This window comes from Rissa tridactyla, chromosome 3 (genome assembly GCF_028500815.1).
Source record: "Rissa tridactyla isolate bRisTri1 chromosome 3, bRisTri1.patW.cur.20221130, whole genome shotgun sequence".
In the NCBI taxonomy this organism is placed as follows: domain Eukaryota; kingdom Metazoa; phylum Chordata; class Aves; order Charadriiformes; family Laridae; genus Rissa; species Rissa tridactyla.
In genome coordinates this window covers 4,132,644-4,155,113 of record NC_071468.1, presented here as the reverse complement: position 1 = coordinate 4,155,113, position 22,470 = coordinate 4,132,644, and the positions used below count along the sequence as shown (strand labels likewise).

General features: G+C 40.6%; 1 protein-coding gene across 8 annotated transcripts in view; it reads right to left on the bottom strand.

The window, feature by feature from the left end:
• PLCB4 (phospholipase C beta 4) overlaps window positions 1–22,470 on the bottom strand; it is a 205,712-nt gene that overhangs the window by 56,356 nt on the left and 126,886 nt on the right. For all 8 annotated transcript variants that reach the window (XM_054194796.1, XM_054194798.1, XM_054194797.1 and 5 more), the window contains 11 exons: window positions 21,909–21,988; window positions 21,289–21,342; window positions 15,812–15,893; window positions 14,577–14,677; window positions 13,902–13,959; window positions 8,953–9,061; window positions 5,237–5,447; window positions 4,508–4,601; window positions 3,772–3,851; window positions 3,215–3,299; window positions 613–703 (listed from right to left, as the gene is read on the bottom strand). In XM_054194796.1, coding sequence (XP_054050771.1) covers window positions 613–703; window positions 3,215–3,299; window positions 3,772–3,851; window positions 4,508–4,601; window positions 5,237–5,447; window positions 8,953–9,061; window positions 13,902–13,959; window positions 14,577–14,677; window positions 15,812–15,893; window positions 21,289–21,342; window positions 21,909–21,988 — 1,045 coding nt within the window. The remainder of the gene's footprint in view (window positions 1–612; window positions 704–3,214; window positions 3,300–3,771; window positions 3,852–4,507; window positions 4,602–5,236; window positions 5,448–8,952; window positions 9,062–13,901; window positions 13,960–14,576; window positions 14,678–15,811; window positions 15,894–21,288; window positions 21,343–21,908; window positions 21,989–22,470) is intronic.

The window sequence follows — 22,470 nt, the reverse complement described above, 5'->3', positions numbered from 1 at the left end:
TCAAAGAATACACAGACAGCTATCTTGTGGTGCTTGATCTATGCAAATGGAGGCAAAGTGCTTGAATTTTTGAATTGTTTTTCCATGTGGACTTCGGTTAGACAGTATGAACACAATCATGTATGACTGAAGTCAGTGGAAGGTCTGCATGCTTATCTTTGAATGGAGAAGGACCAGGGTTTATCACTACAGCCATACCGAAAACTAATACAGCAACATTATTATTACTGAAAAAAGATAAATATCAGAACTGGCAACAACAGCCAGAAGGGCAATTTGAAATTCCATTTTATTTTATGCTTATCCTAGAAAAACACAGCAATGCAAACACACCAGTGTAGGCAGAATTTACAAGAGATTCTATCTGCATTATATTTTAGCTCAACCAGCAATCTGATGAAAGTCCCCGGATTACATTTCTAAGCTACATGCCGATATCAAGGCCGAGACTCTGGCACTCATACGAAACACAAGGGCAAACAAAATGTCATTTACATATAATTCATCTTCTTCCAACACTAAAGTACAAGCAATTTGGAAAATTTAGTAACACAGTCTATTCGTACCTATCTGGACTTTTGTTTCATTTAATACTTGACGAGCTTTACTTACTTTTTTCTACTTCAGGTTTCAGCCTTTTATTCTTTATGAGAATCTTTCTTTTGAGGTCATTAGGAGAAGGTAAGGCTTTGCCTGGATCAAGCTGTAAAATAATTTAAAGAAAAGACTTAATGATAGCTTTTTTATGTCCCTGTGTGGGATTTTGACTTTAGGACAGCAATGGTACGGGGCAGTGAACAAGCAGTGCCACCTCAGGCACAGCCCTGGGAGGTAGTGTGACTGCAGCTATGTTCTCTCCTCTGCTTCTTCCCTATCCCATGGGAAAGCTGTGCTCAGGTAAATGTTGCTGGCTGAAGCCGGCACATTGGTCTCCAGCCTACGCCATCCTCAGCTGCCCTGGTCAAAAGGTCTCCCCCTCTCTCCTGCAGTGGACATGGATGTCACTTGCAACTCTTCATCAGAGGACTTCCTACTTTCCCTCTCTCGCACAGTCCAAGTCACAGTTTAGCCCGTTATCATTTGATCTCTAAATAAGTCACCTTTTATGGTCCCTTCAAGCTGTAATAACGCAAGTGAGGTGGCCCACACATACTTACAGACTAGAAAGGGGCTGGCACCGGTGAATGGAAAACTACCCAGTCTTTAGCTAGGTAATGAGGACTATTTTTGCCAGCAGGGCTATAGGGTCACGTCTTCAGTATTTGTGAAAGGCAAATGGCAAGTTTCACGTTCACAAGGAAGTACTACTAAAAGGTTTGTTCCAGTTTGGGGGAGAAAACGTATTATTGAGAAAAGAGGAAAAGTACAAAATCCTCTGATTTAAGCCCCATCACACCATTGAGGCTAAGAAACAGAGATTTGGGTATGGTAATTAGTACCCTCCCCAACTCAGGCTTGCTAAGAATATTATGCAGGGAGTTGCTGCTATAAATAGACCATGGTTTCCAGTGAACCATAAGCGACACAGAAGAAGAAAATACTTCCAGGACTAGAAAAAATTCTTATAATAAATGTTCAGCTATCCTTATCCTTAAATCCAACTCTGAGCTACACAGAAGCAGCATTCTAGATGCAGAAACAAAAGAAAAAAATCACCGCGACTTGAAACCAAAGCAGCAGAGGTGACAAATAACAACCCAGAAAAAAACAACCACAACCAAATCAACCCAACCTCACGAGACTGGGTGCAAACCTCCTTGCAGGAGGGTCGTGATTGTCCCCAACCACCAGGCTAGCTCAGTCATGGGAGTTTCAGTATGTTGGATGAAGAGAAAACACAATTGTTTGTGAGAGCGCTTGGCTTGTAATTCCACTAGATGTCAGTGCCGCAGAGCTCATTTATCCCCAGGCTTCCAGGATGCCAGTCTGCCTGCATCCCCAGGCCCAGGGCATAGCTGGATGCCCATCTGGATAAATATTTGCTTTTACTTAAAACCAAATCTGCTTCAGCCCGTGCCGCGTCTCTCTTAAGTCTGCCCTCCTCAGTCAGTCGAGGTATCAGAAACCAAGCACTCGTAAAATACGGGTTTCAAGTTCCTTCTGCCTTCTCTGCAACATTTGCTTTGTGAGCAGCTGGGGACTGAATTCACCCACGAGGAGGAAAGGGCACAAAAAGCAGAAGGCTCAGTAGTGCTACAGAGCACAGCCAGCTGAGGCTTAATTCTGCGCCCTGAAGTAGCCGCATGGCAGCCTTTGGCCAGCTCTATTTCAGGCTTCCCTGAAAGCTGCTTTTGTAAGGAATGCGGCAAGGTGCTACACACACTACAGGTGTAGCTCTCTGGGATGCGCTTTTCAGGGCAACAACCTGCTTCACCAAGCCATGCGCGCTCCTGTCCCTGCCAAGAAAAGCACAGGTCGAGAGATGATAACGCCAGGAGGCCCCTTTGCAGGGGTCAGATGGCCAGGCGCTGAAAGGTAAGGCAGAGTCCTCTTTGCCATGGTCCCCCCATAGCGCTAAAGAGCCTCTGCATGTTTCGGGTGGCTGCTGGCAGACAGCGAGCACGTTGCTCGGGAGAGTAAGGAAGACCTGGAGGAGTAGCTGCAAGCACTGGGTTATCAAGCTATTAAAGTCTCAGATATCGTGTTTGTGGAGGAGTGGCTGTTATTATCTCCTGCCACGCAGGAGAGTGAAGTGCATGCAGATTACAGTGCACTCGATAGTCCAAATGAAACTGCAGGGAACTCTTCGTGCTTAATTTAATTCTTAATGCAGTAGTGGGGGCCACCTAGGCTGCGGGACCTGATCTGGAGCATGAAGCATGCAAAGTGCAGCTGAAAGAAGAGGTTTTCCTCAGCTGAGACCATGCAATTTATAATGAATTGGTTTTCAACAGTGACTGGTAATTTCAGAGTTATGTAAGACCTGCAAATACAATGTATGTGGTGTATTTTGTGTAGGTGCTGATATTACGTCACACATCAAGGGGATGGATTTCCCCAGGCTGCTCGCCAGAGCCCTGTACAGAAGAGATTAAACAAGTCAGATAAGGACAAGTTCGTACCAAAAAGCGTAAGACACCCAAAATCACTAGTCATTTTTGAAAGCACAGGACTGGCAGTGAACAGCACTACAGGTGATATGATTCCAGTTTATCGTCTCTGTTAAATATAGCTAATATAAAAAAAATAAAAAGACTGGCAGAACACAACGTACTGGATGTGTTTCTAGAGGCTGCTTCAACAGGAGATCTCCAAAAAGATCTTCACAGTATTTTGACATCTTGTACTGTTGATATTTGCTGGAAAAGATGATGTTGGTTAATTTTTTAATACAAAAAAGAAATGACTATTACTCAGCACGACAGAATAATATTAAGTAATGTAGATATCCCAAATTATATACTGCCCACTTTCTCTCAACTGAGTAGTATTACTTTACTGTAATTAAACCGTCAATAAAAGCCTATTATCTGACATAGATCAATTTAGTAAGACCAAAAAAGTAGATTAACTGAATCCCATACAACTAATGGAACATCCAAATATATTTCACAGCTTTACCACAGACAAAAATATTGCCATGATTACGCTAGATAAAGATCGACTAGTATATTAAAGTATAGTCTCTTCCAAGTGACATTCAGTATACCTGCATATCCCTCCGCAGTTTTCAAGTGTACTCAAATTATAGCCTGTTTGAGGTTTGAGCTGTATCATCTCTCTCATACATCACGCTATTAAAAAAAAAATATTAAAATGGGAACTATATACCTGCAGTGATTTTCAAATGAAAGAATGACCGGATACTCTGATGTAACAAATGCTGTTTCCTTAATTGCCTGAATGACATCCTTTAAAATTCAATAACAGGATTTCAAATTAGAACAGATCAAATTACAATCACAATGAAAGAGATTTTTCTTTTGTTCTCCACCCCACCCCGAGAAATACAAAGCTGAGTCTCAAACGTGCCAAGTGAAGCCAGAAGTAGAACAAACTACGCTCATTCTTCTCTGTCCTCCCGCAACAACCCCAACTCAGCGCCCACCAGGTGCCTCACTGCACCTGCAGCAGCGACGGCAGCTTCACCCAGAACCCATCAACGCCACCCCTGCATCTGCTGCCAGCTGCTCTTGCCAGGGAGATTTTCTACTCCCACAATAACTCCTGCATCTTCAGGCCGCTCCCACAGCTAAGGAACTTCTCAGACAACGGAGAAGACAGGTATTCTGTGGTGCGAAGAGCCACGGGACGTGAAAATGTGGAGCAAAAGAAGCAAGCCTGCTTTCTGCAGTTTCCATGGAAAGGCAGACATAACACAGGGGCGTATGATGAGAGTTAGAGATAAGCCCTAAGACCTGGGGACAAGAAACGGTGCCTCTGCGATTTGTTGGTCTGTCACAAGGGAGCAGCATCTGGGTGATGAGGAGGGGAGGGTGCCCTGCATGGATTCCTGTGCCGGGGTTCTGCTGGGGCTTACCGCCAGGTGTAGAGGTCAGGCATTTACCTTGAAAAGAATATCCGTACACATCGCTTTTCCATGTGTTATTATTGGTTCTTGATCTTCACCTTTGCCATCCCAACAGTCCAGCTCAACACACCTAAAGTTCCAAGAAGAACGATGTCAGCTTCCTTGGTGTTTCCGCACAGGCGAGCTACTCAGGACAAGTTCTGAGCAGTGATGCTCAGAGCAACAAGTTACAAAGCAGTTTTGGGCATTACACCATTCCTTCCAAGTTGCACATGTGTAATTTCAGACCGCTTTTATAACTTTGGGTATATTACCTTAAATATACTATGTGCAGCTCAATATATTTACACCTGAATAATAATGTTTTTAGCGCTGTAACACTCTTCTAACTTATTCTCTTACTCGGTTAACTGTGACACATTCCAGTATGTTAAGAAATTAAGCAGGAAATCACAAACTCATTCTCATTTACATATAAACTCCTTAATTACAAAGCAGAAAGTCCTCTGAAATTCCTGAGTTGTCATTTTGAGATCAAACTTCTGTTACCTCTCTCACAACCTCTCTCCTGACGTCGGTCTCTACATTCCACTGTCTTTCAATGTTTTTTGTTAGAAAAACAGTACCTGAAATATGTGTATTTTCACTTACTACACTAATACATTTACACATTAAAGTACGCAATATATCACCACCAAGGTATATTATGTAGGTTTAAAGTATGAGATCCACAAATATCAAAGGCTGTTATCTCCTGCTTCCAACCTGCATCCAGCCAAAAGCACTTGTCTGTACATCTCCACCGAAGACTTGCCCCCAAACTGCCTGCCTGTTAAATATGTATTGTGAGAGGAACTGATGAAATAATGAGCCAAAGGATGGTCCATTTCTTGATATAATTCCAAACGGTCTAGGAAAACTGGGGCATTTTCATCTGACATCAAGTATCTGCAAAACCCATCACTTGATATGACACCTAGAAGGAAGAAGAAAGCATGGCAGATTACTAGTAAAAATTTATAGCGGGGAGGAATCAGAGTGTCTCACAGAGCAGGAACCCTAGCGCAAAAACTATGTTTCCACAGGCTTCTGCAAGCAAACAGCAGCTCTCCCCTTCCAGTGCTCCAAGCTGACCAGCAACTGCGTCCCTGCTGCAAAATCCGCCACTGTGTTCCCAAATAACAAAAGAGAACAACCAGGTGCCCACCTAGCTCCATATCCGATGTCCAGCACTCACCGTAATAGACCTAAGGCATCAAGAGGATGTGAAGAAGGCAACTAAGCAGTGACATCTCAGAATGCTCCCGACAATTTTGAGCTCTGGGACTTTGTGACCTTCTACGGTACTCTTCTCCCCAATTTGATCTTTAGTCCTGCCCCGGCTGTGCTACACGGCTGTTAATCAGCTTGCAGCATGTGCAGAGACTGTTCTCCGCTGACAAAAACAAGCGGGGGCGTGCCTGAAAACGTTTGCCTGTGTTCATTTGCAAAGCATTCGGAAAATCTAAGCTACCTGCAGGTTTACCATCTGAAACACAGGTTCATTCCTTTATGATGAAAAGCAAGCCATTTTCTACAACGAACATGGGTCACGCAGTAATTCAGAGGACAGAACTCGTAACACTTTTCTCTTATTTCTCTGCTGTTATATGCATCATAAAGTGTAAAAAAAAATATAAATCAAGGGATAAATTTTCATGAAAACAAGGTTAAGAATAACCAGTACTGCAGTATCAGTTTTTAAGTGGCCAAGAGACTGAAAAATGATCTGGGGTAGGGAAGGAGAGGTTACTCACAAGGAGTCATTGCAGAGAACAGTTATCTGGCACTAATTCGGAGATTGCTTTCCCTCAAGTCATGTTCGAACACTCAGCTATTGTTAAGGCACAGGTTGGAGCAGTCCCGTTTTTATTTTGTTTAAAACAACTTTTCTCTTACACAGAGAACTCCCGCAATCCTGCTTTTCATTCTGCTCCTGGCTTTCTGAAAAAATCACCTACTGGAGCTTAAATCTTCTGTGCTTGGTGTCAGCCAGAGGTGAACTGTTCTGGAAGGTCTTATTCAAATGCTCTCAGCTGATTCTGACTTTCGGCAGAAGAGGGCAAAAAGAGGGTGAAATGGAATTTTCAATTCTAAGAATGTTTTTATTTTGTTGATCACTGAGAACTTAAAAGCAGAAGCACAAAGTATCTCGATGATACGCACTTTGAGTGCGTCATCTAGCGGAAAAAAGGGACAGCTGAGCAGGCGTTCTAGACAGACAACGGCTGAGACTCCAACGTGCCCAACAGACTGGCCTCTCTGTTTTTGACACGCACTGACCAGGTGGAGGAATTTGCTTTTGTAGCGTTCCTGAGCAGACTCCGGTTACTAAACTGCACAGCATTAACTTGTTCAGCCTTCCTTACTCCTTCTGTTACCGAAATACAACTGAGGAAGAGTCAGTCACTTACTGCTACTGCCTTCTTTCTCAAACTACACGATTTAGCAAAAAAAGTTGTTTAACTTAATTATTTTGCTCAACAGCAAAGTTGTATCTAAGAAGGGGAAAGAGACTGCAGAGAACAACCACTGCTGAGATATATTCTTGCCTTCTCTACATGCTAAGGTTCAACACGTTATTACATTAAACCATCTCTCTATCCTACTGATTCCACTGAGATAAAATCCCTACCAGGGAATATGATCAATGGAGGAACACTGTAAGGGGATGCTTCTGTTGGTACTCTCCATAACCCGCATCCCTGCAAGAGGTTTACCACATTTATTTAAAACCTGTTAGAAATATAAATCAAAGAAAGAAGCAAAATAATTAGCCAAGATTCGATTATTGGCTAAAAGAATAAGACAGTATCATTCCCTTGCTACAGCCTGGTGCTTGCAAAATCCTCTTTGTGAATTACTGAACATTGTTTTCCAGTCCTAGATTAATTTCCACCTTTGTAAAAAAATATTTTTACATCTTCCATCCTAAATAGGTGGCAGCTACGTCAGTACACCTTCCTCCTTTTGGGAAATATGCAAAATACACTGGCATCAGGAGGAATTGCAGATGAGTGCCTTTAAAAAAATAAAAAAGGATAGAGTTTACTAAAATCACTTAATTAATACTTGGAGAATTGTACTTCATGTAGAGAGGGAAAGAACTAAGCTACGCTGCTTGTGAGCGGAAAATCCTCATAACGCTTATAAATGACTCCTAGACAAGAAAAATATCTCCCTCTTTCCCAGATGATTCCTGGAAAGTCCACGTTTTCACAGAACTAAAAGAGCAACCTATCAATCCAGCACACAACGCAGCGTCTGGAGTAGCACGTCCAGTACAAGGTCTTCCTCTAGCGGTTTGGTCCAAAGGACTAAAGTACCCTAAGGAATGGTGAAAGCTATACGCCCAGCTACAGAAGGGCTCCTTAAGTTCATAGACTGGGGAAGACAACCGTAAACTCTTCCCAACCAGCGGCCCAGAGAAAGCGAAAGGGGCAGGCGTTGCTGTGGAAGGCATTGCAGGTGTCAGCGCCTGTGACCACAAAGCAGCAGAAGAGGACACGGGGGACCCAACGGGGCTGCAGCACCGAGCCAGAGCTGCCTCGGGCTCTACGGAAGCAGTTTAAGATATTGCCTCGTGTTGCCTGATTTGCACATCCTTCATCAGCAGGGGCAGCACTAGCGGATGTGTAAAAGCTCTTCAGCTTCCCCAGTGCTCTCTTAATTAACCTAAATGTCTAATGAAAGTGGCGTCCTGTTAGGATGCCCGAAGGTCTACGGGCTTTGCAAGGCTGCGTTTCCTCCTCTTCCAGCAAACGGGCAAAGCAACATTTTTAATTTCGGTAGTTGATCCCAACACAGTTATTTCATCAGAACAGCTAAGAACTGGGGGCTAAGTTCAACCACTGACACCTCCAACACTCATAGCAGCTCAGGACAGGAGCAACCCAAGAATGGCTTGGAGACACTTCCTGCAGTCTTCTTGCTCAGGCAGAACATTTTTCAATGCACCCATGGAAAATACCCTGTTCTAAAGCAGGCTGCTGCCCTCAAGCACTATACAGATTATATGAAGATGGATGCATATCCAATGATGCGCATGGTAATTTGTTTTTTACACAATATCTGTATGGTTTTGTAGTCTCTCTGAGACCTTGGCCGTAGCCACATGCATGTTGCCTTGTTGCCAGAAGGAGTCTCCATGTTGTTCCCCATTTACTCCATCCTAGCCTCTCCCATTTTGTATCCGGCTGGCTGTCTCTAGCCACACCGTAACCTGGATCAGGAAAATAATCCTCCTAAGAAATCACTGGTTTTGAGAGGGGGAGATATTTTTCAGCAGTTCATATTTCCTGATCTAGTTCACTTGGCGGCCACACAAGTGCTTGCCCCCTGACCACAAGGACCATAAGCTCCGTTTTAAAAGTTTGGATGCTTTGGAACAAATTCCCCAAATGCCTAAAACCAGTGAATACTGAATTCCCTCCCACATTTACCTTTACTCTTCAAGTCTTCATCTGGCTCATATGTCTCAATTATCTGCATTGCTCTTTTTGTGTCATAAAAGGGAAATAAAATTTCATTGAGCCGAGGATCTCGTTGATGCTAAGGTTAGAAAACAACGGAATTCAGCAAAACAATATAGTGCATGGCTATCATCCAAGAGCATTTCATTACTGCAGATGAGAAAGAAAGAAGCAGACATTTTAAAAAAAAAAAAAAAAAAAGAGCCCTAAAACTTACAGACTATTCAACAGTAACTTTAGCTTTAGACAGAATATGAACCTTATCCTTCATAAGAAATCTAGGCAGTTTGATTATAAAAATATTTTAAAAAAAAACATTCCAGTGCAATTGTGTAACTGGTCTTACTCTTGCTCGTTCATGAGAATAATGACTGCACATCACCATGACCAGCATATGTGCAAATGAAATGTCGAAAATAAATAGCTAAATCTCTCATCTTTGTAAATTCTCTCTTCCTAATCTTTTTTGTAGGTCATATAAATTGACCGATTTGACTGATGGAGCTGTAACCACCTCTGCAAAAATACATCTTCAGCAATAGCTACAGCTAAAGAAAAAATTAAAAGTAAAATAAAGCTATGCTATAAATACAGAATTTGAAACCCAAGTTTAGAAATATGCAACTACTGATGATTATTTGTGAATTGTGGAAACATTGTGTTATTAATTATTCAAAAAACCGCATAGGTTCTTAGAAGAAATATGTACAACTTAAAAGAGCTTCACAATATCATCTCTTCAATTCACAGCAATTTACAATATTAGGATTTAATAATATATGTAATATTTAGATACAATTTAGCAGTGATTTCTAACACACTACTAAAACTCAAGAGTTTTTAAGTTTTCACTTAATAGTGTGCTATGTAACTTTGTGTTTTCTCCGAGTTGGATTAGAGCTGCACACTGTGTGCCTGATTCTCCATCAAAAGAAAATTAAAACAGAACTGAACGGAGTAGTGGCATGTAAGCAGATGCAATAAAACAAAGAAATAAATATGACGGTGAAAACACTCTTTTACCCCAGTAGGTGCACAGTTTTCAAGCTTTAGTTTGAGCAGAATTCAGAAATGTAACAGGCCACCCCCATATTGGTGATCAATAATTTGGAGTGGACAGGATGGTATCGATATGGCTTGGCACAGCACTATCGGCATTTGCTGTAATTCCTCACGTGCAAACTTTTTGACATTTTGGTATGAAAAAAAGCAATATCCAATCAAAAATAAGCACTCCATCTCTTTTCTTACAATCAATACATTGGTGCATGCGCTTAATTAATTCTGAGAAATTACAACCAATGCCAATTTAATCATGCAATTAAGGAGGGATCTTTCAAGTAATGCCACTGACAGTCTGCAGCATCTAAAATACAGCAGTTTCATTCACTACACATTGGCTGTCTGGATATCTAAGTAAAACTCAGATGAAATATGATATGAGAGCAGATGGGTGCAGGACACAACTTGCTAAGCAACACACAGCAGCGACACAACACTGGCATGCAACAGAACAGCCTACTGTGACAAACGACAAGCTTTGTACCATTAGTGACAATACACCACTCCAAAAAAAATCATTAAGAAACAGTAGGGAAGGTTCTTAACTCAAGAAAAGTGCTCTTCCCCGCTCTCTTTCTTCTACAGTTAGTCATAAGCAAACAGAAGAAAATAAATGGGATAAAGCAAAAAAGGTCTCCTCTTGAGAAAGAGTCCCAGAGTTATCGGAAGGAGCTAAGAGGAAAATATTCTTCTCGTGGCAATGGTCATTGCTCATTAGCAATTTTCTACTTGAACAAAAATATGTCTTTATGTTTACTTAGTTTAAAAAATAAAGCAAAATTGGCAATTGATGAAGCTTTATTTAAAAAAAGGAAGAACGCTTACTAGTGTCTGTTGGGGAAATGTTCTGCACTGCTGAGCTTGTTGGCACAGGAAACTTGAAACACAAAAGCTGACCAAAACTAAAAGCATTACGTTTCATCTAGAAAGACAACGTGCCCCAAGACTAATTATGTATGTCCATCAAAGTTGCATTTGATTGTTGTAGTTACCATATTTGACAGGACACCCTTACACTAGACAGTCTTAACTACATGAGGGTGAAGCATCTAAAAGCATGGGGAGAAAGAAATGCCTCTGTGTTTCTGCAAAGAGAGAAAGATCATTTAGCCTCCCCAGCCCGGCCTCCAGTCTCCTCTTTGAGTGGACATGGAAACCCAGGTGTACAGCAGTTAATCGTGTGCCAGAACCAATTTTGCCTCTTGAATTTGGCTTGTGCACTGGTAAGAAGGGTGTCCTTCTGTGGAGACGAAAACCAGGAGGAGACAGAAAGAGCAAGCAAGCGAGTGGGAAGGAGGGAGGACGGGTGGGGAAGTGAGCGGAAGGGAGGGAGGGAGGGCAAGGAGGTGGGAAAGAAAGGGATAGAAAAGGATCTCCTCATACCTCCTTCCCAGGAGAAAGGATGAGTCCTGGTCAGACTACTGAATTTCCATTTTGACAGCTACTTGGCTTATTAATTTATTGCTGCAAACGAATGTCAGGAGCAAATCTCAATAGTAGTGATTTCAGTTCTTTTTCTACTACATTTTCTTTTTTCAAAATTTGACTTTAATACTCAGTGCCTGACAATAATTAAATTTCTAAAAACTTCCCAGAAGCTTTAATACTGATACACAATTAAATCAGCTGTCAGCCAGCAACATTTAAAAGTCAAATAGAGACAGCAGTTTGGAAAAACTCCAGGAAAGCAGCTCACTCTCCACTTATACCCAGTAACGTATCCTTATGCTCCCTTAAAACCCCATAATGCTTAGAGCTTCTGTAGCACGCCTTGGAGGCTACTGAATTCAAAATAATTCAGGTTAAAGACTCTCACGAAGAATTGCTCTGCCAAGTAAATCCCCTCTCCTATATAATGATAATAATCTTTTTATATTTTCTAGCATTAAACACCAGTGCTAATTGCAGTGTTGGCCAGTTGTCAAGGGGACAGAAACGTTAACTTCAGGAGGGAGATTCTGGGTCATTTAGTGCCTTTCAAATCATGATCAAAACTTTAAACTCTATTTGAAGACCGAAAGACCTCCAGCACAGAGCCAAAAGCATTACTTTCAGTCATCAGAATGAATGTCCTACTCTATAAAACCACTTGACTAATTTTTCCCAGCTCTGGTCACCTACTAAAGGGCCAACTTTTCCAACTGCAAAATGTGTTGTGTCAATAAGAATGCGGCCAACAAGATATATCTTTCTCCAATACTGCCATAAAATAAGGCTTCTAATTCTGTAAAAAGAACTGTGAAAACAATACAAAACTGAGTGCACAACAATTCAATTTTCATTTTTTAATCGGTTACTGGAGATAGCCAGGAAGTTCTTACAATTGCTAGCAACCCTTCTTCAGAAGTTTGTGCTCCAAGGAAGCACACTTTAAACTAAAACAATTACAGAGATCAATTTCAAAACAATGATAAAACAGTAATTTACTGAAAAATAAGGATTAACGCTAGAAAAAATAATCACAAGCTAATATGGTTCAATGTGGGGACAAGACTGGGTGCTTCAAGCAGTGAAGTGCAGCTATCACTAGAAGTGAACTGGTGCGCTGAGGTACTTTAAGGGGATAATTTATAATTTAAATCACAACATTATCCTTTCTCTCTTCAATGCAGAAGCATAAATGACATGCCTTAGCTATGACCCCAGTCCCGCAAACGTTTAGGCACTGAACTTTGTAAACAGCTGTGACAAAAACCATCTCACAGCAGTAAGATTAAGCACGTTCTCCAATTTTCTAATAGAGAGAACTAAGTGGATCCAAACTAAGGCCCCAAGTATGTAACCACTAGCTCTGAAGCTGTTAACCTTCTCACTATCTTTTATTTTTGAATATTCTTTCTACACGTAATTCAGGTTTGGTGAAGAATAAGGCATGCGTTCGCTACTGAAAGAAGAAATTTTTATTGTAAATTTGATATATGGGGAACTGACCGCTTGAATCTTCGTATAGCAGTATCAGATATATAAATAAGTACGTATACATAAAAATGTATAAAATAGATTTATAACTAGTAAAATAATTTTAGATGGAGGGCTTTTTGGTAATGCACCCAGTCTCTAAAAGATCAAACAGCTATCCATGTTCCAGATGACAAGAATCTACTGGTACAAAAGCAAGTAGGATGTGCCACTTTTTCCATGTGTATGTTCTTGTCAAATCTACATAGTGCATTTATTGTTGCAATTCCAAATGAGTCTGTCTTCTATAACTTAATGTGTTCTAGGAATAGAAAAAAAACAATCCTACACTGTTTATTGAACTACTTCACGCTCTCATGATGTTTTTAAGAAATAGTAAATACTCTTGCCAACAACCGTATTCTGGAAATACAGAATAAAAATATTTCCTCTTATTCTGCACACATAGTATTTTAAAAATCATATACAAGCTCTTAAAATATCCTCTTAGCTCTTATATTTGTAATAGGCTGAAATAATACTGTTGAGAAGAATCAAACCACTGTTTATAAAAGCCTGCTTCATTTTTTCTATTATTCAGAAGGATCAGCAAATATATTTAGCCGTGGCCTACAGGTAAAGTAATTGTCCATAATAAAATACTGGACGTATTTTGGCTGAAACTGCATTGAATGTACAGTATAAAACGTATAAAACATACACAACACACAACATAACACACCAGCAAGTAATCAACAGATGCAATCTGCAAAGCCAACATGTAGAAAGCACAACACACAAGGTTGGAGCTGATTTTTGCACCTGGATGTTACCATAATGGAAAGATCAGCGGATCAAAAGCACAGCAAATAATGGCATGATTCATGCAAGGGAAAGATTGGAAGAAGCAAGCCACTGCAGACAGACTTGTATGGTAGTTAATGTATGAAAAAGCTTACTTCATTTAGAAAGCTCACTAATTGGTCTACCGTTAAATAATCAGTTTTGTCTCCATTGCTGAAAAGAAATTTATTAGAGAATGTAAGTTTTCATATACGATGCTACAGTAGGTATGATTTACATGTTGACATTGCTGACACTTTTAAAACCACCTACTTTTCTACCTCAGGTAGCTCTATCATCTCAAAATTAACAGTCACAGAAAACATACTAACTGGCTATGCTCGGCACAGTGTATCTCCCGTACTTCCTATAACAAACATTACTTCATAAAACAACATGTAAGTCCTCCCGCTGAGATTAAACTGAGTGAAGAAACTTTTTAACCTTCAAATTTCTGATTTAATTTAATTAGTTCACATACTGTGTTAATCACCTAGAGGAGCAAGTTAAAATTACAGTAGTTAGTAAAGCCAATGCAAAACAAAAAAAAAGTTCCAGGTGCTTCCTCTAGCTCATGTAAAAGTTGCTCTAAAATACAGAGTGAACTTTTACATTAACAATCCGAGAGGGAAGGAAGGGGAAAAACATAGACCTGAGTTTGTCTTAAAATACTGCTGATGCTACTAGGATTCCAGGTTAGATAGTCTTTACAGTGTTCTGTCACTATTAGATACGGACTAAAAATACAACAAAATGAGTTTAAGGCAAGACTATATTAAATTTGAACTTACATCTTCTTAAAGAGGTCCTCTATATCCGTTCGCGGACATATCTTTTGGGTGAGCTCATAAAATTTCTCGTAAGTAAATGCCGCAGGCTCAATTTCATCATTCTGCAACAAAATGCAAAGGTACATTTATCCAGCAAAAGAGAGCTTATATCCTCTTTTCCCAAGACCATATCTTATACCAGAAAAAGCAACCGAGAACTGTTTTAGCTCTTTACCTAGTATACACTTAGTTTCTTTTGTATTTTCTGAAAACAGTTCTCAATTCATCTTTATCATAGATTTGTTTGATGTGCTTATATTCTGGCCTCACAGTAACAATTCTGGATAAACACAAAACTGGAAAACAGTCTTTAATTTTCTTCTGAAGCTTAAAAAAACCACCCCAAAAGTCCAAAATAGTGCACAAACTTCAGCATATTTATACTGAAGCCGAGGACCGTGGAGAAGAAGTCACAGGTTTGGTGCAATAGTTCTAAAAACCAAAGCAGCTCTAATACACGGTGTGTAAAACTTCCACGAGGGAGGGAACACATGGCTGACACGTTCAGTATCGTGTCCTCCTCTGAACAAGATGAGAACTGCAGGAAAAATGTCATCTCAGATGCCAGGCACTGCCACGGAGGGGATTATGTCTTTCTGGGGGATTCATGTCTTTTTACACCCACTCTCCCTGGCTGGAGAGAGCAAGCTGCCGAGCCTGCAGGGCTGCCCCTCACCAGGTTGCAGTCAGGTCAAGAACCAAGGGCTGGAACCTCCAAAACAAAAAAACCAAAGGAGACTGGGCAGGGAGTGACGTTAGAAATCCAGCTGCGACTGTAACCTGCTGTCACCTCCTGAGGGCTGCTGGTAGGGGCTCCTGCCATGAGTGGGACAGAGCAGGACGGAGGTTCTCCAAGGGAAGGAGCAAAGAGCAGGAGGAGTCCAGGAAATGCAAATGAGAGGTCAGCATGCAACAACAACAAAAAGGTATTATGTGCGTATTCTTTGCATAAATGAATAAAAGGTAATCTGTTACAGAAAAGAAGGGAAGCCTCACCCAAGAGGTTTACGGACCACTATGTCGTACAGATTTAATGACATTTTGGTTTTAGTAAACAACCTACAGTGATTAATAAGTTACTCATGAACAATAGGCACGTGTTTGTGTGATGCAGATGACTTAGATCACTGCTACAAATGTTAATGATTCATCAGTTTATTAGTATACAAAACAGTTAATTCAAAACTACTAAATACCTTTCCACTGGGAAGACCTAATTCCTTAAGCGCCTGAAAGATCACTTTTTCCGTTTTCCCTGATGCAAAGGTTCTGGTAATGCTAAAACAAAAAAGAGTGGGGGGGGTGGGGTGGAAAAAGGAGAAACGTTAGTCACTTTAAACAATCACTCCTCTCTCTCTTGCTTTTACTGCCAACATTTTCCTCCGGCTTCAACTGATGAATGTAAGCATCTTCCAAGTAATAGTGCAGTTGAAAAAGTGCTCTAAGCTTCACCAAGCAGCAGTGCTCTGCCTGCAAGCTATCCACGAGATAATATATCAAAATAATGGACTTCCAAAAGAACAAAAGAGGGGTTTTTTTTTTCTAATATACTGGGACACAGAGCCGTGCAAAGCATTATTCTGTCGGCTTTTTTTCAACTCTATGCATAGATAAATGACTGTGTTTAAAAAGTAGCAGATTCTACAAGTGAGGAGACTCGTGTCTCCAGCCATTCCTGCTTGTGGTGACTTCCCGTCCTTTCCGAGCACTAACCTATGCCTCCAGGTCATCCACGAGGTAGGCATGAACCGCTTCCAAGGGCAGCTGCCTTCCTCTTTCCTTTTCAAGCAGTCTCTGGTAGCAAGAGACTCCCACGTGCTTGTCAAATCTCATTCCTGCTCCCTCACCAGCTGCGGTGCTCTCTCCTCCCCGGGAATGCTCCCTCCCCTCACAAATATCCCTGTTCTCGACATACTATGCACAACTCACTCACGCAGGTCTCAGCTGCCACTCCAATATTTCCAACAAACTGGTTAACTTAACACAAAACAGGAGTGATTTCACCACACAGGAGACCGACACACTGGTTTCGCTCAAAATCAAATAAATCCAATTAAGCTTAGCTGTTTGGTACGATTCATGTGAGAGCGTCTGGTCTATTTCTGTTTCCATTCGAGACAAGTTTGAATAACTTCTAACTCTGGAAAAGTCGATCCAAACTTGACCGCTCTGTTTCCTTCTGCTTAGGGCCTAAGCTAAAATGATGTGTCCCACAACCCCTTGATTTTGGTGTCTCAATCTGGAAAGAAAAACTGAAGTCTGTATCCAATATCTATTTCTAATGCTAAGAAAAGCTGTATGTTGGGCAGGACTCTATAGTTGCCCGATAAGAATATCAGGCTTTTTATCATCAAGCGAGACAAACATTTGCCGAGACTTTGCTAATCTCATGCATACTAAATAATTTCACATGGTGAAGGATGTGAAACAAACTGTTGCTGTTATTTGTTGCCATAGCAATTCACAGTTGTTTTACTCTCCAAAACACTCCAAACCGCCTATGTAAATATTTTCATACTAATAAAATTAAGATCAAGAAGCCAAAGACCTAAATGATATAATAATATTTTAAATATTTTAACAAATCTTGGCCAATTTTTTTTTTTTTACTGGGTTCTTACCACAGTTAGATTTCTATGTCCCTATTTAGGCACCTAAACGTTATTTGATTTTCCAAAGCTGATAAATACTGAGATGTTTTCCCTAAAATATATACTGAGTTTAACTTTAGGCACTTGTTTCTTAAAAAAAGCCTCAGGCATCTATTTTTCTACTAATTCTCAAGTACAGAGTAATGTTAGCTCTACAATTTACAACCCGTCTCCAGCCCTGTAAAAAACTCTTATGCCTGTTCTAATGAATCGGGCCCCAATAATAAATGTCATGTAAAACGTGTAATATTGGCATAAGTAATTAATCACAAACTGTGAGCCGAGATTCCATGGCTGCAGGGAACTTATTTTTGATGCCAAACTCTTTTTTATTTCACCAAAGATGACAGCAAACATAGCAGTAATTTGTAATGAGAGCAGCAGCCTAGAACGGATTGCATGAATCAAAAAAGATCGTAAAAATACAGCATGGCACTTCCTTTTTGCTAAGGATACTGTAAATAAAACTATTTTTCCCTCTATCAGAAGAGGTTTCATCCTAGCAGATTCACGTTCACCTTGGTGTATGCCTTGGAAGAAAACTGGGCTATTTGAGGTGCGGGCAAGTTACTGGTTGAGAGATACCTACAGGTGTTTTACTCCTCGTGTTCTATGGTGATTTGGGCTTTTTATGGTAACATGTCAATGTACTTCCTCATCGGGATTTAAAACACTTCCCAAATACGGGACTGAGGGGTATGAATCTACCGTGCTTGTTGATGGATTAAATGACTTGGTTACTTCAGACCTTCACCACTTTCCAACCATGACTTCAAAAGTCACGCCAACACATCAACTGTCTCATGGCAATCGTGTCTCATGGCTCCACTGAATTTATTGGTGTGGCTACAACTGGAGGTACCACTGCCTACACTGTACAAGAAATCATGTGAAAATCTACGATTTCTAATCGTCATCTAAGTATTAAAACAGATTTCTTCCAGGCACTCTAGAGTAATCGATACAAAACATGTTTACTAAAAAAGTGTATTTTCAAATTAACTTAAACTACTGTAAAATAGATTTAAGCCTCGTTTATCACAGTTTCGCTTTTTCTTTTTTATATTTATTTTCATAGTTAGAAGCTAAATAAGCTTAAATCCTTTTAAATGTCGTTATACAAGGGATAAGCATAGATTGAGCAAAGTTGATTTCTAAACACGCTCCAGCTTGAACAGGTGCAACTTGCACATGTAGAAAATCCATTTTCTGCCAACAGAAAGCTGCAGAAGCAGGTTTTTTTAAGAAATGCTGACCATTTTAGTCATCATTTACAGGAGCGTTAATACCTGAAAATACCAAATACCTTACCAAATGCCCTGTCCTTGTAAGATCTGTAGATGTAGTTCTTGATTCAGACTGCTAGAATTTATTAAAGCCCAGAAGACAAATCTGGTGCTCTCCTAAGGTTTTCACACTAACTGCCAGAATTTCTTCTCTCCCAAACACAGTAGGTTGATCGTAATAGATATACGCCCCAGGGTACATTAAAATCCAAAAGTAGTTGAGAGGAATCTTCAAGACTCTGCAACCCCCAACCTGTACTAACGAGGAGTTAGGAATATTTATGCCATTTACCGCTGACAGCCTAAGGAGTTTCACCTTCTCAAGGCTCATCGTTCCCTGCGGCCATGTGCCAGCTGCAAAAATCTGTCTTAAACATGAGAAGAAATGCAAGGAGCTCTGATTTCCCAGGTGAGATTCCCCCCCCTACCCCCACCTCAGTGTTTTACTGCACTTCTGTGTAAAAATGAAATACAGGTGGTCTTGTGATATGCATTCCTATAGCTTAACAGATTTGCTGGGTATTGTGTTTCAGAGAGAATAACCTTCCTATCTGTATGCCAGAGCTACAGCAATTGCTACAGGAGTCCCCAGGCAGCAGGAGGTGGAGGTTTGACAAAGCAGGCTGACTAGATACGGCTGTATTTAAAAACAGGTACATGGGAAGGGCTGACCATAGCAATCTGGAGGTCAGTTGAAGGGGAAGCACCAGTGGAAAGAGTTACTGAGGGGAGGCTTGGGTAAACTTGGCGCACTTTGCACAGCAGAGCCACTCTGCCCGCATTTCCCAGCACTTCCCGGCTTGCCTTCCTCATCCCCATATGCTTCTCCTTAAGCATCCACCTCCTTCTGCTCCCTCTTTTCTCCCTCCACGCTCCTTCTCTGCACTAAGTGTTTGTGGGAGCGGAGAGAAGCAAGGACGTCCCCCACATCCCAGGCTGCCCAGTGCTGAGACACCTGGGTGCCTGTGTCCCGCCGGCTTGATGATAAGGAGCGGTTGCTGGATCAGGCTAATCTCATGATTTTACCGTCCTCCATCAGGGCTCTGACTCTCACACTTTTCCAACGTAGGTCTGCAGAGCAGGCTGATTTTTTTCCCCTGACCTCTCTCCTCATCCTTTCAGCAAGTGACACCATGCTTCCCAGACGAGCCCCCAAAAGTTGCCACATTTCACCCACACCAACAGAGTGCATTCCTTGGAGCATTCAGATGTAAAGATGTAAAGAAGCTTCAGCTTCCCTCTGCACAGCATGGAACAGTACATCCCTTACACATTTACACTGCAAACTACTTTTGCAATAAATTAAGCTGCTAAAGACCGAATTATGTCAACCTGTAAATAGTGGAAATTTGAAAAAACAAACTCTTGGAACTGGAAACATTTTTAAGAAAAATGATTCGACCTTAAGAGACCATTTAAGTCCTCTAAAATCAAAACTGCAGATCCGGCAGGAAGATTTAACACACTGTGGACTGGACTCTCTTCAGCAATACGCGGGCTTGTCTGCACACACAAATCAGTGTGCGGTAGCACAACGGGGAGAATTTATGCCTCACTAAATGCAAAGTAAAATATTTCGCGGCAGGACCGGTTTCAGAGAAGCTAATGCACTGTAAATTCATACTGAGGAATAAAGCTCTATGTTTAAACACAGGCATAAAGCTCTACAATCCTGAACATGAATTTCCCCTGAAGTATTGTCCCCTCACCTTCACCCCTCAGTTGATATTCCTCATGGGACTTCTGCACGGAAGGTGCCTTGTGGCAGTTTAGTTCAAGTTTGAGAAACAAGCAGGGTCTTGGTAACGTGGCAGTTGAAAGCAGCCTTAACGCTGCCGAGGTGTCACTTGAGTCACGAAACCACAGAAACCTGGAAGGCAGCATGGCAGGCCCTTTGTCTTTTTGCAGATTCTATAGATGCAAAATCCTCTCTCCCTTGAAAAAAAATGTTCTGTGAGGCTTATCTTACAAAGCCCTCCTTCCTGCTCCCTTCTGTGAGTTTCTATTTATGAAAAAAACAGCATGTCCCAAAAGCATGCTTTTCATAGACTCATGAAGAGGAAAGAAGCAAAATGTGGCAGCAGGAATTAATTTCTAGAGCCGAAGGGGGGCGAATTACCGCCTAGCCAGAGCAGACTGAAACTCAGTCACTTGAAGTAGTTAATACCTGTACAGAAACAAATACGCTGTTCTAGCTTTTCTGTTACTGACAACAACTAACCCAACAATTCATTTACCATGTGGAGAAAACCAACTATTATCCTGGGGGTTCCTATAAAAGCAAAGTATTTGTGGCAGAAATATATCTGTCTTTTTTACAAGGAACTACATTTTAAAACATACCTTTTTGTTCTGTACTCAACCGGCTTGCAAATTTTTATGGTTCTTTTGCTAAGTATTTAATGAAGTTTTACAACTGAAAAACCAATTCCAGAGTTTGAGGAGTTTTAGGCTGAGAAAACTGATGGTCTTAGCTCTAAGTGACTTTGAAAACAGCTCCAAGCACTCATACCTTCATCCCAATGGCCTAAGAAAAAAAATCCCTAGGCTGATAAAAAGTCCTGCCTAGCTTACCAAGGAGGTATGGCACTCAGCTAAGTATGCCTAGTTCTGTACTTATTTTTACATATGCATTAGTAATACAACATATAGTATATTTCACTATTAAGCCACAGAATTTTATTAACATTCTACAACCAGTACTTGATAAAAACCTGAATTCCCAATTGTGCTTACCTCCGAACTGGGATTTTCCCATTTGTGTTTGTTAGAAAGGCCAGCTTCATCCAGCTGAAATTAAGAATGAAATATTTTTAAAATACTATTTATTAAAATTTGGATACTTATATTTAGATTAAGATTATTGCCATGACTGGGAAATGAGTACAAACAAATAATTGTTCTGTAATAAAAACATTTTTCTGTAACCTTTTAGTGCTTGAGGCAGAGCAGTTCTTTAACTGTGAAGGCCAAAAGCATCCCAAAAGAATCAGTACGTCAATTAACATGAGTGCGAAGACAATAAAGACTCAGGGGGTTTTGTTTGCATATGCATCAATGAAAGAACAACCCAGACAAAAATTAAAACATACAATATCAATAAATCAAATGAACAGTTATAAATTCTCTTATAATTTCTCATGGGCATGCGTCAGATATAGACTTGAGACCTCTTCTGGCCACAGTGCAAGATAAATCCTAAACTAATATAACACCATTTTCTTTGTTACGCTGTTTTGTGATTGCAAATGTTGAACTATGAAAAACAAAATATTATTTTTTTTTTTTTAATTCCAAGTAGGAAAATACGAGGACAGAAAAATAAAGGAGAAAGGGGAGGAAAGAAAGTAACTTACTGTTTCTTGAGACATGTCATTGGACTGACATTGTTAGCTCTGAAGTTATGTATGATGGATCCAAGCCCTTCTACCCATTGCTGAAAAACATGAAAAACAGAAACACCAAATTAGAAAAACAGAAGAGAGAAAAAGTAGCAAAGTTTGTCTTGGGGGAAGGCTCTTCTTCCTTGCAGGTATGGATAATGTCAATAATCCGCGCTGAGGAAAAAAACTGCCCACTTGACAGCCTGTAACACCACGGGCAAGTCTAGGCGCATTTTAGCCGTTACTATCTCACCCTTCACTAAACAAAGTGATTGTGCTTTCCGTTCTTCCAAGTACTACATGTAGCATCAGCGGTGCTATTAAAACAGTTTATTGCCAGCAAAGGCAAGCGGGCCATTGACTGATTTATTAGGTCTTCTATTTATAGCCTGTATAAACATATGCCTCCCTTTCAGCTGCGTCTGGCAATATTAACTATTACTAAGCAACATTATACAATACGTGATGACATATTTAACTGGTCCAGTTTCAGAAAAGGAATGAAACAGAACACTAATAAGCTAGAGCAAACCAC